This window comes from Loxodonta africana, chromosome 19 (genome assembly GCF_030014295.1).
Source record: "Loxodonta africana isolate mLoxAfr1 chromosome 19, mLoxAfr1.hap2, whole genome shotgun sequence".
NCBI lineage: Eukaryota > Metazoa > Chordata > Mammalia > Proboscidea > Elephantidae > Loxodonta > Loxodonta africana.
In genome coordinates, this window is record NC_087360.1 from 39,428,914 (window position 1) to 39,446,950 (window position 18,037).

At 41.6% G+C, this 18,037-nt stretch overlaps 1 protein-coding gene across 3 annotated transcripts in view; it reads right to left on the reverse strand.

Moving 5' to 3' along the window:
* Positions 1-865: 865 nt before the first annotated feature.
* Positions 866-18,037, reverse strand: part of GATA4 (GATA binding protein 4) — a 67,082-nt gene continuing 49,910 nt past the window's right edge. The window contains exons 2-6 of one of the 3 annotated variants that reach the window (XM_064272612.1): positions 12,794-12,960; positions 11,190-11,315; positions 5,297-5,384; positions 3,334-3,482; positions 866-1,538 (exon numbers count right to left, since the gene is read on the reverse strand). In XM_064272612.1, the coding sequence (XP_064128682.1) occupies positions 1,359-1,538; positions 3,334-3,482; positions 5,297-5,384; positions 11,190-11,315; positions 12,794-12,960 (710 nt within the window). In that variant the 3' untranslated portion in view covers positions 866-1,358. Of the gene's footprint in view, positions 1,539-3,333; positions 3,483-5,296; positions 5,385-11,189; positions 11,316-12,793; positions 13,116-18,037 lie in introns of those variants that run through there. The other 2 variants (XM_064272611.1, XM_064272613.1) reach the window with 2 other exon arrangements.

The following is an 18,037-nucleotide window of genomic DNA, read 5'->3' on the forward strand; positions in this document are numbered from 1 at the left end:
TCCAGAAAAGTCTCAAGTCTTATATGAGTGTTCATCAAACTTGCGTTAGCAGCAGAACATTTTTGTTCTTACTCAGAACCCTCTGTGTGTGATGCGATAAATGAAGTCTTTTTTAGGGGTGGGTAGGTTTGAGTTGGTTGCTGTTAGGCTAACTACTGAGCTGTTTTGCTAAGGGAGAGACATGCACAAGCTGAAAACAGTGCTCAGTCAGTCAGAAAAATAGGAAGGGTTTTTATTAAAGAAGCCTTGGGAGTGAGAAGAAGGAGCAAAGGGATGAGGCTGTTAGCAGGGGAAAGGACTTTTGGGGAGGCAAAGTTGCGAAGTTGTGATTTTGATGAAGCTATTTTTTTTTTTTATACTGTGTGGTGGGTGAAAAACCCTCTCCTCCATTTCTCTAAGAAACATTCAGTAACATCTGCATTACACCCAATATTTTTTTAGTTGGATTTGGTACTGGGGCTGCAAGGATGTGCCAAGCCTCAAGGGGGGGGTTGGGCAAGGGAAGGGGCTGCCCAAAGGGGTCTGTTGCATCTAAGATACATGCAAAACAGATGCTCTAGTTCAGGCTGGAGCAGGCTTCCCAGGGCCCTGCCCCCTCAACCCTCCCTCAGATCCCAGTGCCAGGAGCACAATTTAAAAACCACTATCTTGGGCCACAGGGAGCCCTGGTAGCGCAGCGGTTAAGCACTTGGCTGCTAACCAGAAGGTCAGCAGTTTGAACCTACCAGCAGCTCCTCAGGAGAAAAGATCTGGCAATCTGCTTTCATAAAGATTTTTTAAAAAAACCCATTGCCATTGAGTCAGTTCTGACTCATAGTGACCCTATAGGACAGAGTAGAACTGCCCCAGTGGTTAAAGAGCTCGGCTGCTAACCAAAAAAGGTCGGCAGTTCGAACCTACCAGCTGCTCCTTGAAAACCCTATGGGGCAGTTCTACTCTGTCCTACAGAATCACTGTGAGTCAGAATTGACTCGACAGCACACCACAACAATCTTAGGCCACAGTGGAAGAAAGGTAGGGGAGAACAACTTGTCTCTTTTGGGGACTGGCCAGAGAGGAGAATGAGAAAGGAAAGTCTCTAACTACACGGAAGAGACTTAGCATGCTCTTGGTTAAGGTGTGGCTCTTTTGTATCAGAGTCCAGGCTCTTTCCAGTTCCCCTACCTTGAGAAGGTATCTGATAAAATTCAAAATCCCTTACCCCTAACCAAATCATAGACTTCAAGTTTCTTCCCAATTGTTCTTTTGGAGTCATTCTCAGACAGAGGAGGCTGGCCACAGAGAGCCCAGAGCCTTGATCTCGGCTGTCCTCCAAGTCCCAAGTCTGTGCAGGAATTTGAGGAGGGAAGGAGGTGTGATTAGGCAGTGATTATGTCCCCGTGACTATCAGCCAAGACCAGGCTGTTCCAAGAGTCCTGCTTGGAGCTGGCCTGCGGCGACTGGCTAACAGAAGCATAGCCTTGTGGGGAGAGCTTCAGAGCTGAGAGGACCGGGTGGATGGAGGGCCCGTGGCCAGACATCGCACTGACTGAGAACGTCTGAAAGCAAAAAGCAAGAGATGAAGTAAGTTACTCTTGAGGGCTCAGGGTATCACCGAAGAGGGGAGCCCCATTACACGTGGCTCTAACCCCTAGAAAGGGATAACTGGTCGCCTTAAGAGACCAAAGATCATTTCTCTCTGTTTTTCTCAACTCCCTGTAATCTTGGAGGCAAGGGTCTGGATGACTCATCAGCTATTTCTGATGCACAATGCACAAATAGCTATGATCCAGTAGGTATGGGCCACCAAGTGAATACTCTGGTTTCTCTGAAGGGTTTGATAGGTACGTGAAACATTTTGTACAATCTTACTACCATCAATTCTCCTCTTTGAAATGGAGAGGGCTTTCTCCTCACCCAGAGGGGGCTCCTGGCTCTCCTGATTCTGTGGGATCAGCTTCCTATTCATCCTGACAGCAAAAACCTCATTAGGACATTGGACCTCCCTCAAGTGAGTGAAGAAGAGATCAGAGAGTGGGTTGACAATGAGAGACCATGACAAAGATTGGGAATATCCTGATCCCAAATGAGAGGAACCACAGAGGGAAGGGGGTAGGGTAGCAGGGATGCCACCATATCATCTGCAAGAGATAATGAGGGTACTGCTGATCCATCCTCTGGACCTACATAGGAAAGTGGACCAACCTTCATCCCTCATTAAAATGGCATCCTGCCTCCTTTGCCATGAGACCAGAAGAACTGGATGGTGCCTGACTACCACTACTGAAAATTTTGATCAAACATGCTGTAGAAAAATCCTGACCAAAAGGGAGGAAACGCAGAACAGAATTTCAAATTCTCATGGAATCCAGACATTTTGGAGTCATGGAGGGGAGATGAACCTTTAAATAAGATAATCTTTAAAACTTAAACCAAAAATATCCCCTGCAGTCTTCTTAAAACCCAACAATAGTTTAGCTTAACTAGTAAAGGATGTCTGCCTTAAGTATTGTGCTCTTTTAAGATCTATCTATAGGGGATCAAATTGACAACACTAACTCAAAAGATTAGGTATGAAACTTAGGGGGCAGTGAGTTTATGTTAATGGGGGAAGAACAACTTGGAAAGAGAGGGTGAGACTGGTTACACAACTGGAAGAATGTAATGAATGTCACTGAATTGTACATATAGAAACTGTTGAATTGGTATATGTTTTGCTGAGTATATTCTCAACAGCAACAACAAAAGTAAAATAATTATAAAAAAACAAAAACAATGGCATTCTACCTGTAACGTCTTCATCAATCCCCTGACTTACCCACCCATGCTGCCCTCTGCAGGTTTCCAAGCCTCTACCCTTGCCAGGAGAGTCCTCCTTCCCTACCTCATCCTGTTAAAACTCTAGGCCAAAATCAAACCACCTCTCACTTAGGAGAATAGACTTACCTAGAGATCCCCCTCCTCTTCCTCCTACAGCCAGTCTCCCCTAGCCCCAGCACTCACAGTATGATTCAGGCTGTAGTGTGCTCTCTTCCTACCCCTCATATTGTGTGTTACCCTGACATCCATGTCCTGTATCCCCAAAGGTCTTGGGTAGCTGCTGAAAATGTGTATTGAAGTTGTGTGTCCAAAATCACTGTCGCTTGATAAAATACCCTTGTGCAGACAGCCCATGGCCTCAGGTGGAACACTAAGGGCACTGAGTAGCTCTGTATCTGGGGATTTTCAGTCCAGCTGGTACAGCTCAGAGCCTGCCACCTACTGGAGGCCTGGCAGAGTTGCATGGTGCGAGGGTACCTGTACTGAGTCTACTGCCTCCCTCGAAGTCCTGCCACCGCTGCCTACTGGGCATACCTGGGACATGGGGCTGGTATGCCCGTAGTGAGCTGACAGCCCAGGCTCTGTCTTGATAGGGCGCATCTCTTCACTGCTACTGCTGGTTGCGTTGTTGGAGTTGCTGGAAGCGCTGCTGGTGGGAGGAAGGCTCTCACTGCCCGAAGGACCTGGAACAAGGCAGAGTCAGGACACCCAAACCAGGGGCAGGGACAAATAGATGGCGGTCCTTTGAGACAGCCTGGATAGGTCTGTGCTAATGGCTTTATTTACATTTGCTGGGGAGAGAAGCAGGGGTCCTTCATCAGTGTAGGGCAACAGTTCTCAAAATGGGGCAGAAGTATTAGAATTTCAAGGGGATTTTTTCAAATGGCAGCCTCACCAAACCTTATCCCAAACCCTTGAGGCTATACCTATTTCAGGATTCAAAACTTTTTCCATTTTAAAAAGTGCAAATACTGTATATTATATAATACCCCCAGCGGAATATAAGAGGGAACACCCTGTAATTGATATATTAATATTTCTCCAGCAAAACATGTGAATACTTACCCTAAAAAAAAAAAAAAAAATTTTTTTTTTTTTTTTTTTTACCCTAAGTGGGATTAAAAAAACTAAAAATAGCTTCCTATCTGTCCAGATTAGGCGTTGCTGCTGAATCTAGCTTTCTGGCTTTGGAATTTTGGAGAGGGGATTGTGGACCTGAAGAATGTTCTCCCTGTGATTACTACATCTGAGAAAATGCGATTACCGAAGGATGGAGGAAGCAGGAAGACCCTGAAAGTTCTAGTAAGAAATATGACTGCCATAAGGAGTAGGTCGTTGTGAAGCCTAGAAAAGTAAAACTTTGGTCATGTTCTCAGCAGTGTAAAAGGGCAATTTATCTGACTTTGTCATGCTTTAGATTAGAAGATAAACTTCCCATCAGATCAGCTAATTTATTTTCTCTGTTACTGTGGCATTTACCAGTCAAATGTTTAATTTGGTAGCAGTACTAAGTAAGTAATGCTCTTGATTGGGGACATGAGCAGTTCTCATTCTCAGTCTAGAAATTAAGAAAGTAGAGCGGTGTTTTGAACACATTATTGATTCTGAAGTCTAAATACTTGGGTTTAATTCCAGACCTACCCATAAATAGCTGTGTGATTCTGGTTAAGTCATTTGCCCTTTCTGAGCCTCAGTTTGCTCAGTAAAATGAGCATTATTAAATTGGGTCTCATGGTGCTTTTGTGAGATCATTGAGATAATGTTTATGAAGAGGCTTCCTAAAGTAAAAATTGTTGTTAGCTTCTGTTGAGTCAGTTCCAACTGCTGGTGACCCCATGTGTTCAGAGTAGAACTGCTCATTAGGGTTTTCAAGGCTGTGACTTTTAGAAGCAGGATCATGAAGACTGTCTGCTGAGGCACCTCTGGGTGGCTTCAAAATACCAACCTTTCTGTTCATAGTTCAGTACTTAACCATTCGAGCCACCCAGGGACTCCTAAAGAACAAATAAAAACCAAAACATCAAAACCATTGCCATTGAGTTGATGCAAAGTACAAATACATAATGCTATATACTTTGGATCACAAATCTGTTGTGAACATAATTAGTGTGACCCTGTCCTTCTAGACCCGAATTAACTTAAGGAGAACTGAAAGGAATTGAGTTCTCAGGAGAGAGAGAGCCTGTGGCACTATAGATGGAGAGAACAAGCAGTGTTACTCTTTCCTTAAGGCCCTCAGCTAGCCCAGCTGGCCCACTGCAGTCTTTGCAACTGGCAATAATCAGGCCACAGTGTGAGTTGAGCCTAATTCAAAAGCTCACAGTATGTCACATAGTGTTGTTATTTTTTTGTTATTCTGTCCTGAAAAGCCTAGGATGAACGAAGTTATTCTGTCCTATGGCAGCCTGAGGTGGCCCATCTAGCCAAGAATACAGTATTCTCACACACTGAGAACTACTGAATTATTCATATAATCACACATGTATCTTTCCCTCACCTGCTGGTGTCTTAGATTTATTAAGGTTCTTGGGCTTCCGTTTTCTGGTTTGAATTCCCTCTTTCCGCATTGCAAGAGGCCTGGGGACCTAGGAGATCACAAGACAATATATATATATATATGGTTTTCCATTTGTATATAATCTGCTACAGTATTTAAGCATACACACACATACATACGCTATGAGAAGGCAATATCTAAGCAATCACTCTACAAACTTTGGGCCTCAGGCTACATGAATAGGCCCTTGGAACACTGCTGCTGAGAAAGAAGTCAATGCTATTTGAAAAAATGTATTGTGCACCTGTATTATATGCTGGATATTATACTACACCTTGAAGAAATAGGGAATTAAACACATAGTTCCTTTCCTCAAGAGGTTTGCAGGTTAGTGGGAAAGACAGACAAGTAGAAAATAACCAGACTCTAGTAGGTGATAGGGGAGAACAAAGAAGAAGCACTGAACTCTGGTCTGGACTGGGGAAGAAGGGGAATAGCACATGAGGCTATCAAGGGAGCATTCTCTGAGGAGGTGACACCTGAGTTGTAGGTGGTTCGAAAGTAGATGAAGGATTTCAGACAGTTGCAATAGTATGTGCAAAAGTGTTTAATTTACCATCCAAACCAGCAAACTGTGAAAGTGAAAAGGGAGCACGATATGCCAGGAAAACAGGCATAAACTGGGACAGTCTTGGGTGAGTCAGGATGTTAAGTTGTCTTACTTACAGCAGCTCTGCACAGCATGGAGTCTGTTTGGAGCAAATAATGGTGTTTCCATGGGTGAGTGGCAAGGGATAATATTAGAGAGACTGCCCCAGGGCCAGATCCTGAAATACGGTCCATGGACAATACTTTATCACATCTGATCGCTCATAATCAAGAAGTGACTGTCACGAGTCATGCTTTTAGGTCCTTTCAAAGATGCCTAAACAAGTATTCAGGGAGTAGGACCGCAGGTCATCTTTCCAATATTTTAAAATACTTTTCTTTACCTATTTCTGGTTTCTTTTAAGCCAGGCCAAATCTTTTAGACCCTGGTCTATGCTTGTTTATTGTGTGAGACTAATAAAGGCCACATCTGCAAATACTAAAGAAAAGCAATACTTCATCAAAGATATGAACATGGAATGGTTAAGAGAAATGCACTAGTATAAGTGAGCTTGCCTCCTACTCTTAGTAGGGAGTCTCTGAGTTGTGCAAAGAGTTAATGTGCTCAGCTGCTAGCCAGAAGGTTGGCGGTTCAAGTCTACCCAGAGGCACCTGGTAATCTACTTCTGAAAAATCAGCCACTGAAAACCCTACGGAGCACAGTTCTACTCTGATGCGCAGGGGTTCACCATGAGTTGACTCAACTTCATGGTGATTGGTACTACTCTGTTGAAGGGTTAGATTGAGGTAGCATTCCCACTTCCCACCCTCGTCATCTCACTGTGGCTGTACCAATACCCTCCTATCCTTTCCCACCTTTGGAGGAAGGTGTCCTCCCTTAACGCCTTGCAGGCCTAACTGGACCCACTTGAAGCCCATCCTGACTCCAGAGGAATCTTGCCTTCATGCTTATTCCCGTCCATCTCAGTGTGCTTTCAGACTCCTCCTAGTTCTCCTGCTAGAACTTCACGTGTGTGTAGGTCATGCCTACCTTAAAAATATTTTTTAGACCCCTGCTTCTTAGCCAAATCCTACTGTCCTTGTACCTTTCATTTAGAAACTTCTCCCCAACAAGTGCTAGGCCCCCTCCTGCTTCCATTGCTCTCCTTCTGCTACTGTGTACAAGGGCACCTCTACTACCTCCAAACATTGCTGACTCCCTCCTTCTTGAGTCCCCATATCAAATGACTCCTCTTGACACCATCTTCTACATTCCTTCTTTCTCCTCTTCATGTACCTCCTTCCAAGCATTCTCATGACTGGTTAACTCTAAACCTTTTGATCCTCTTTATACATGAAGTACTTTTTTTACTTTTAATTTTTTAAATCACAGTAATAGTTCATGAAATCATTCTTATTATAAAAGATTTAAACATACTGAAGTATAAAAGCATGATGTGATCCTTCATTTCCAATCCCTTACCTTGCACTGTCTTTTCCAACTTTTTAAATCTTTTTTTTTTTTTTTAAAAGTATATAAATTTCCATGCATACAAATGAAGATCTTTCCTTTGTAACCTAAATGGGAACCAGACTACACTTGTGTTCTGGGTCTGGGTTTTTTCATTCAATGGAGAAAGTCCCATTTTAGTACTTGTAGATCTATCTCATTCTTTTTAATAGTTCCCTATTAGTTTCTTTTACCATTCTCCTACTGAAAAAACAGGAAACCCTGGTGGCATAGTGGTTAAGAGCTATGGCTGCTAACCAAAAGGTCAGCAGTTTGAATCCACCAGGTGCTCCTTGGAAACCCTGTGGGGCAGTTCTACTCTGTCTTATAGAGTTGCTATGAGTCAGAATCAACTCGATGGCAACGGGTTTGGGGTTTTTTTTTTGGTACTGAAAAATGGAGCCCTGGTGGTGCAGCAATGAAAACAATAGCTTCTTTAACCATTTCCCTTTCAAAGGTTTTTTTCCTTCTTTTTCACTGTTACAATGATTCAGCAAACATACTTATATACAACTCTTTGCAGATATAAGTGTATTTCTTATAAACATTTTTCATTATATTTTTAGCCTTTTTTATTATAATAAGAAACCAATAAAAAGATGCTTGATTATTAATAACAACTTCTACCTCACCCCATTACCACCAATCCTATCCCTAAGAGGCCATTGGTGTTAACAGTCTGGTATGTATGCTTACATATTCCTTTATTCTCAAACGTGTGTATACATACATATCTATACCTGTATGTATGTATATATGCATCCATCCATCCATCTATATTTGTGTGTGTGTGTGTGTGCTTAATGCACCCCTCATTCCCAGATTGGGTTATACTATACCTACTACTTTGAAATGTGACTTTTTATTACTCCAACTCAAGACAGCTTTAACTTATTATTTTCAAATTTCTGCATAATGGTCCATATAATAGGATATGCCATATTTATTCAATTCCCTTATTAGACATTGTCATGGGTTGAATTTTGTCCCCCCAAAAATGTGTGTTATCAGTTGGTCTGGGCCATGATTTCCTTCCTGGTATTGTGTGATTTTCCTGTATGTTGTAAATCCTGCCTCAATGATGTTAATGACGGAGGATGGGCAGCAGTTGTGTTAGTGAGGCAGAACTCAACCTACAAAACGGAATTGTGTCTTGAGGCAATCTCTTAAGACATAAAAGAGAGAAGAGATCAGAGAGACAGGGGGACCTCATACCACCGAGAAAGCAGTACCAGAAGTAGAGCCTGTCTTTTGGACCTGGGGTTCTGGCGCAGAGAAGCTCCTAGTCCAGGGGAAGACTGATGAGTAGGCCGACAGAGACAGAAAGCCCTCCCCTGGAGCTGACGCCTTGAATTTGGACTTTTAAGTTTACTTTACTGTGAAGAAATAAATTTTTCTTTGTTAAAACCATCCATTTGTGGTATTTCTGTTATAACAGCACTAGATAACTAAGACAGACATTAAGTTTATTTCTAGTTTTTGCCACTACAAACTCTGCAGCAATAAACAACTTAAATGTATTTTGTAATGTACTGGCTCTTCTATTTTTTTATAAGCCAGTTTCCCAAAAATAGAGCTGCTAGATCAAAAAGTATGTGTTTTTGTCATAGAACAATGTGTATACTGGCTGTTTAATGAGAAACTAGTTTGTTCTGTAAATCTTCATCTAAAGTACAATAAACAATTTTTTTTTTTTAAGTGAGAAAGTATGTGTTTTTATCTTTACTGTGTACTTCCAGGTTAATTTCTTGAAGTTAAGGTAGTAATTCACATACAAATCAGCAATGTAGGAGACCATATTACTTCCTATCTTAGTTATCTAGTGCTGCCATAACAGAAATACCACAAGTGGATGGCTTTAACAAAGAGAAATTTATTTCCTCACGGTAAAGTAGGCTAAAAGTCCAAATTAAGGCATCAGCTCCAGAGGAAGGCTTTCTCTCTCTATGTCGTCTCTGGAAGAAGGTCCTTGTCCTCAATCTTCCCATGGTCAAGGGGCTTCTCAGGCACAGGGACCCCAGGTCCAAAGGACACACTCTGCTCCGGGTGGTGCTTTCTTGGTGGTATGAGGTTCCCAACTCTCTGCTTGCTTCCCTTTCCTTTTATCTCTTGAGAGATAAAAGGTGGCGCAGGCCATACCCCAGGGAAACTCCCTTCTTGGATCGGGGAGGTGACCTCAGTAAGGGTGGTGTTACAATCCCACCCTAATCCTCTCAACATAAAATTACAATCACAAAATGGAGGACAACCACACAATACTGGGAATCATGGCCTAACCAAATTGATACACATATTTTTTGGGGGACATAATTCAATCCATAATACTCCCCAAATCCACACAGCACTAGGTATCATCACACATTTTAATTTTTGCCAAACGTATAGGCGAAATAGAGTATATCGTGGTTGTTTTAGTTTACATTTCCCTGATTTTCAGTGAAGTCCAGCATTTCAGCATATGTTTAATGGCTATCTGGACTTCTGTGAGTTGTCTGTTCATATTTTTTGTGCCTTTTGGGAGGTGGAGGGAAAATGGATTGGCATTTTCTTATTAGTCTATGAATCTCTTTGGTTTTGTTTTGCTTGTTTTGTTTTAATATAATTTATATTTGAAGAAGTAAGACTTGCTCATGGACCATCTAAAAGGTACAAAGAGGGTACACCATGATAAAGGTTTCCTTCCAATCCTTTCTCCCCACTCACCCTGTTCCTTTTCCTAGAGGTATCCTGTGTTACCAATTTTTCTCATGTATTCTTCCAGAGATATTCTGTGTATATATATGAGCAACTACGTATAAATTATTCTTTTCCCCTTTCTTTATAAAAATGGCACCATACTATGTAAACTGTTCTTCACTTTTTTTTTTTTTTAACACTATATAATAAAGATTGTTCCAAATGAGAACATAATGAGCTTCTAAGGAGCTTAGAGCTTAAAAAAGAAGCTCTTTATATACCAGAAATACTAATCCTTTTCCTGATATATATGTGTATTGGTTTTTACTTTCTTTAGGTATCTTTTTCTATATGCTAATAATAAAAATTTATGTAATCCAATATATCTAACTTCTCTTTTATGGCTTAAGGGTTTTTAAAATTTACTTAAGTTCTCTGCACATCCCCAAGGTTATATAACTACTGCTCCTTCTCCCCCTCCCACATTTTCTTCTAGTATTTTATGTTAACTGTTTAAAGGTTTTTTTTACATTTATTATCTTTAATTCATCTAAATTTACTTTTGTGTATGGTAGGAGATCAAAGTTAAGCTTTGTTTTTTTTTTTCCACATGAATATTCAATTATGTCAATACTATTTTTCTTAAATGGAGCCCTCGTGGTGCAGTGGTTAAGAGATTGGCAACTAACCAAAAGGTCAGCAGTTTGAACCCACCATCTGCTCCTTGGAAACCGTATGGGACAGTTCTACTCTGTCCTATAGGGTCGCTATGAGTCAGAATCGACTCGATGGCAATGGGTTTTATTATTCTTAAACTCTCCTTTTATCCATTTAATTAAATGTTACCTTTGTTGTATCATGTTACCATATATAGACTATTTCTGAGTCTCCTCATTTGTAAAATGTGAATTAAGACTTAAGCAATGTTAGAGATGAAAGAGACCAGCAAGAATGCTTTAGGTCCTTTTCAAATGTAAGTATCTTTGTTAAAAAAAAATATGAATTATAGTCTGAGGAAAAAAGGTAAAAGTGAGAATTGAGTGACTGGAAAAGATCAAGGTAGTCACCCTGCCTGGCAGGACCTGGGAGGCTGTGGGAGGAGGAGTGGGATATACTTACCCCATGGAGCTTCATGTAGAGGCCACAGGCATTGCACACGGGCTCGCCCTCGGCATTGCGGCGCCACAGAGTGGTAGTGGTGGTCTGGCAGTTGGCACAGGAAAGACCCACTCGGCGGGAGGCTGACTGCAACACAGGAAACAAACCCTTCAAGTACAAGTCAAAGGCAGGCTCTCCTACTTTGCTATTTCACATGGAATGCCAGGGAGCTAGGCCCTCCTGAAATGGGCAGCAGGGTTAGTCATAATGGCCCTGTGTGAGAATCAGACCAGTTATAGGGCCAGATTCTCCTGTTACGTAAGCCACTCTTAGATGTGAATAAGAACAGAGACTTCTGCTGCAAGAGAAAAAGAGTGAATTTGGGCACTGAAAACCTGGTTTCCAGTCCTAACTGTGGCACTTGTTAGTCATTTGACTTCAAATGAACAACCAAGCAAATGCGGTGCTGTTAGAAGAAAATCTTCTCCCAAAAGTAGAATTAATTTTGGCTTCAGAGGAGGTGCTTCAAGGTGGTGGGCAGGAAATTATTGTATCCAAGTGTCATCAAGGTCTAGGACGGGCCTTGGGATCACAAGAAAGGGAAACATCAGGGTTATGTTCTTCCCTCCCTTATATATACATAAGCTAGTTGGTGTTGATCAAAATCAGATTTCAATAGAAAAGAGCACTGAACCAGGAGTGAAAAACCTGGGTCCCAGTCCCAATTCCAGACTCTTCACCAGCTACAGGGCCCTACACAACCTGCTCAGCCTCCCTGGGCTTTGAGTTTTATCATCTGAAAACAAGGTAAATAACAGCCTCTGGGTTAACCTTCCTCTTACAGTTGATATGAGTATAATATGAGACACAAAAGACAATACTGGGTTGGGAACCAGGAAGCCTGAATTCTGGTTCCAGATTTGAGACATCGTGTTACTGTGGGCAAGCCGCTTAGCTTTCCTGATCCTCAGTTTTCACTTCTGTGTATTTAAGGGGTTGAACTAAATGGTCTGGAAAATCCTTGTAGCTCAAGCTCACTCTTAAGGTGTGAAAAATTACTGTGTTTCTCCCTATCCACCCACCTAAACCCTTGACCCACACTTTTCTTTTAAAAAGTATTGTATTGTTAGCTGTCATTGAGTCTGCTCCTGACTCATGGCGACTCCGTGCACAACAGAAGGAATCACTGCCTGGTCCTGTGCCATCCTCATGATTCATTGTAGATCTGACTATAGTGATTCATAGGGTTTTCACTGGCTGATATATGGAAATAAATCACTAGGCCTTTCTTCTTAGTCAGTCTTAGTCTGGAAGCTCCACCGACATATGTTCGGCATCATAGCAACATGCAAGCCTCCACTGACAGAAGGGTGCTGGCTGTGCATGAGATGCACTGGCTGGAAATCAAAACCAGGGCTCCTACGTGGAAGGCAAGAATTCTACCACTGAATCACTACTGCCCTCATTTTTAAAGTGTAGGTAGCTTGAATCCCAAAATTCAAAACCAGAGAAGTACCAGATAACCCACTGAGGCAAGAGTCCTGAACCATGTCCTGAGAAGGAGCCAGAGACGTGCGGCCATTCTGCAAGCTGCCGGACTTAAGGAATTTGAGGGACTTTCTTACCAGCCGGCGCTGGGGCTTGATGAGGGGCCGGTTGATGCCATTCATCTTGTGATAGAGGCCACAGGCGTTGCACAGGTAGTGCCCTGTCCCATCCCGCCTCCAGAGTGGGGTGGACATGGCCCCACAGTTGACACACTCTCTGCCTTCTGAGAAGTCATCAAACATATCTACTGGGTGAAAAATAACAGGAGAAAAACACAGAGGATTAACTTTGTGATTATGCCGAGATATCTCATGTCTGAGAATCTAGAGACCAAAGAAATAATGCCTTTTTCTTGGAAGGAACATTTCCTTCCAGGAATGCAAGATCACCTTGGCCTGCCCTCACATTTCCTTACCCTGGCCTCAACTCCTAGAGGAGTAGCTCAGCAGGCTGTGATGGAAGTGAACATTTTTACTTTCGGGCACCCCAGATACAGCAGGGATCTTCCAATCACAAGAAAAGGAAGAGAGTTGGTAGCAATCATCAGGGACCAGGGGCCAGGGGTTAGGGGCCAGGGGCCAGACGTCTGGATTTTAGTCCCAGGTTCTCTTTCAGAGCCTAAAGCCTTGAGGCTCTCTCCTAACACTGAGGTCTGCTCAGAGCTTCTTTTTCTCTTTCAAAATTGAGATTGTTTTCCCCTTTGATTAAAAATAGCATATATAGGAAAACTAGAAAATACTGAAATGTGTGAAGAAATTATAGATCATCTAAAACCAAAGATCACCAGTGTCAGCATTTCATTCTGTTACATTCCTTGCAATGCTTTCTATATTGGCATGTTTTTTCCTCGTTGAGGTCAAGCGATATATAATTTTGAGCCTGTGTTTTTCACGTAGTACCAAAGCATTTTACCATGTTAGAAATCTCTCATAAATTCATTTTAAGGCAGTATAATATTCCATTATATAAATGTGCTATCATTGAACTTTTATCATTTAACTATTTCTAATTTGTTTTATAAATACTGTTGATTTTGCACACAAATTTTTGCATTTCTAATTATTCTTTAGGTTATTCTCCTAGAAATAGGATTACTGAGTCAGAAACTAATTTTTTTAAAGCTCTTAATAATTTTTAAACTGCTCTGCAAAAAAGCTATACCAGTGTATTTCATTAATTTATTTTTCCTATTTTAATGTATCTGAAATAGGGATGTACCTTATGCTGCATCATAGTTTAACTGGCACAACATTTTGCTTATCGTTACACAAAATAAAGGTACATATTATAAGTGATAAGCAATGACATCTTAAAGCCAATTAAGTATGATAATTTATACTTCTATCAGAAAAAAGTTATCATTTGTCACTATACTGCACTCAGTTAAATATCCTCGCCATCATTATCTTCATCTTCCATTTCTATAGAATTTTACAATTGAAAATTCCATTCGCATCCATTTTAGTTGCCCTTGTGAGACAAGCTGGGCCAGTTTTCTTATTCCCTGTGCTTTATATACAGCCTGGCTAACGGACTGCAAGAGCTCTCTCTGACTCCTGAATTTTTTTCTTTTTTGTTAATTTTATTGTGTTTTAAGTCAAAGTTTACAGCACAAATTTGTTTTTCATTCAAAAATTTTATATACAAATTGTTTTATTACATTAGTTGCAATCCCTGCATCTTCTGTAACTAAGCATAGCTCTCCTGGTCTTGTATCTTTCTTGTCCTGCTGCCAGAGGCAAGGGTGATTTCTTCTTCAGTGAAGGGGTGGTAGTGATGTCTTTAAAAGGTCCTCATCCATCAGGACCCAGCCCTGAGGTTTAAGGTTGCATATTTTGAGTGTCCTGTGGACCAGGTTGAGAAAAAGATAGGCAGGGGAGCCCTACCCCCAACTCTGGGTACATAAATAGTCATTTGCACCTGCAAACAAGTAGCTGTGTGTCTACACCAAGTAAATAATGTGCAGGTGTGAGGGGCTGTTTGCTCATGCCAGGGAGCTGAGCACACACCAGTCACAAGAGAGGCTATTTTTGCACCTGGGTCATACTAAGATCCCTGTCACCAAGGTCAGCTGCCTTCAGAGCTGCAACAAAATGGTGACTCCTGTGCACAGTTTGCTCCTCCAGCCTGGGAAGCGTGAAGTGAGCAATTATCTGGAACACCAGGATGGAAACCACCTCAACAACCATATGCCATCCTGTGTGTGACCGGTCAACCCGTCTCCCCTCAACCCCAGACTCTACCATAAGGGAACTAGAAAGGCAAGTGGAGTTCACAGTGAGGTTCAAAGGACCTCATTAGACAAAGTCCCCCCTTCACCTCTACATCTTCCCTCTTGGAAGCGCTAGCAATGTAGTTATTTTTTGGGTTTTTGTAATAAACAGTAGATGGCACTACAACGCCAAAAGTGAACCAAGATACTATCTAGAGGACTTTCCAGTTTTAACCAAAACGATGGCAAAAGTTTTTGTTTTTGTTTTTTTTAAACCAAAAGGTCAGTGGTTTGAATCCACCAGCCACTCCTTGGAAACCTTATGAGGGCAGTTCTACTATGTCCTATAGGGTCACTGTGAGTCAGAATCAACTCGACAGCATCAGGTTTGGTTTTTTTGTTTTTTCCCAGTCCAAACCTGGTGTAACCCTCTTACTCTTTTTTTCCTTATTTTGGAAAAAATTTACATATATTCAAAAGTACACAGAATATAAAAATGAACTCTTAATTACCCATAATCCACCTTCCAACAGTTTGTGGCCCATTTTGTCTCACTTTTTTTTCTTTTTATACCTTCATCCACTTTCCCTTATGCTGAGTTATTCAGAAAAATCTCAGTCATTCTATCATTTCATTCATAAATATTTCAGTATGTAGCTCTAAAAGATAAAGACTCACAATTTTCTCCTCTTAGAGATAAGCAAACAATTTTATTGTCTATGTTCAGATTTGACTCTGTGGGGCAGTTCTACTCTATCCTATAGGAATCGACTCAATGGCACTGGGTTTGGGTTTTTTTGTTGTTGTTACATTCAGATTTATATAAAGAACTCTCCCACAGACATAATCTCATAATTCATTCCTCATTTTTGAAGGGATAATTCCCTTTTCCCTTCTTATTGTTTTATATGGGGGGACAGAATCTCATTTTAAATAAGCCACCTCAACAATTCTTTAGGGCTTCCTCTCTAATTACTCACCTCACAGTGCCTTGAGAAACTCCTTCATGCTTCCTCAAAGAATGGATTACATATTCAAGGAATTCTCTTACTATCCAGGTAAAGGAATTGGAGGTTGGCAAATATGTATTTATCAGCAACAAATATTTACTGAGCATCTGCTACTTAAGCACTCCAACAGAGGCCGTATGAGCTAAAAGGGAGCCTTGCTCTCAGAATGCTAATGATCTGCTTGGGTGAACTGGGCCTGAATAACAAAAATGAGTAACAATATTATTTGATTCATTTTCAGAACACACCCTTAACTGAGTTGGAGACTTGGGTGCCAGACACTTCTTGACTGGAGTGCAGAAGTCTGACCTAGGCCTTGAGCTAGATAGAATGATCAAGTGTTTTAATAGTATCCGAAGGAAGAATCTGGACAAGAGGTAAAGGCCATGCTTCATAAAGACATCCAGACAGACACAGCCATGTCTACCTGCAACCCACTACCACCTCTAATGTGTAGACATTTCTGTATTTTCTACCACAAAATCTTGTCATCTGATCTGCTCAATGAAATGTTACATAAAAATTTTAAATGATTATTACGAAACGGCATAACAGTAGAGGAAAATGCTTATCCCCAACCCCACAATGTTATATGAAAAATGCGGCACACAAAATGGCAAAAACACTGTGGTAGTAGCTAAGACTATCAGGAAAAATCATTGTTAGGCTAGTTAAATTCAGTGGACTTTTAAAAACAAAACAAAACATTCTGTAATGTCATAATTGCCTACTTTAAAGAAAAATCTGATAAAAAACCAAAATCTGATCACCCATGCAGCTGCAAAACCATAATGAGGACGGGACTGTTTTGTCTTCTTCCACCTGACGTGTGTATTTTTCTTCCCTTGGACTGAAGAATGGAGAGCACAAAGTTTAAAGCTTCTGCTTAGCACCTACCAGCAATAACATCCTGTGTGGACCTCGCGTGAACAACCACCTCTGATTTCTTCACTAGAAATACATTGGGCTGAGCTTCCTGGCTGTCAAGTGGGCAGGAGCAGGGCAGAGGGTGCCGCCCTGACGTCTGATTTATGAAAGTTCCACCCAGAGCTGGGTATCATGGGAATTGGTCCAACCACTTAGTTGGCAGTGGGGATCTAACTCTCGGAAGTGGGTTAGCATTACCCTACATTTTGAGGAAAGACTCTAATATTAGTTGTAAAGGACTTTGCAAATAAGAGGAAAAACTTACAACAATGGCTGTAAAGTGCTTTGCAAACACCAAATGAGATAACCATGATGGATTATTGTTAGGAGGCAGGGGCTGGAGGGGTTGGGAGGGAGTGGAGAAGACCAGGGACAAACCTTTGTGCTGGGTTATGGGGAGGGGGTTAGATAAAAGAACTAGGAGATTTGGGAATCTGACCTTTTCTCAAACAACTGGGGCCAAGATCAGAATTGCATATAGCTTTCAGAACGAGCCAGGGAACTTCTGATGTCTCAATGGGAAATATTAATTAATGACAACTTTAGCAATCAAATACACAAAGCTAATTTTGTCCTAATCCCAAGAATGGGGATTTAATGCCTCCCTTTCATCCATGCCCTACTTTAAAAAAAAAAAAAAAGTGAAAATGGAAACAAATTCAACGTGGTTTTCTAGGTATCCAATTTAGTATGCATATTCCTTGGAATTAAACTACTCCCACCCAAGTGCCTGAAAGAAAAATGTAGGCCAGGAGGTTGAAGGATCCCAACCCTGACTTCCCCACAGAGAACTGCTACAATCAAGAGTCAAAGACTCTGACCTCTCCCCTGACCTGCTCCATCCATCTTGGGAAATCCACCCACTGTCTGCCTGAGGGACATCAGTAGAGGTAAGCAAGTCAGGTCTGGGAGATGGAAAAATGGAAGAGGAAGGGAGCCGGGAAAGAAGTAGGAAGGGAAGATTATCAAGAGAAACAGGAGACAAGACACCAGGGTCATGGTTGGCAACATTCTCTGGGCACAGCCCTAAAGTTGGATTTGTCCCACCTGCTAGAGAGAAAGCGAACTGAATCAAAAGATCTCCATGTGGCCGCTAAGGCTGACAGACACTGCCACTTTCTGTGCCAGCCTGCCCGGTGGGTGCCATGGAGCCTGGTCCTACCAGGGCAGCA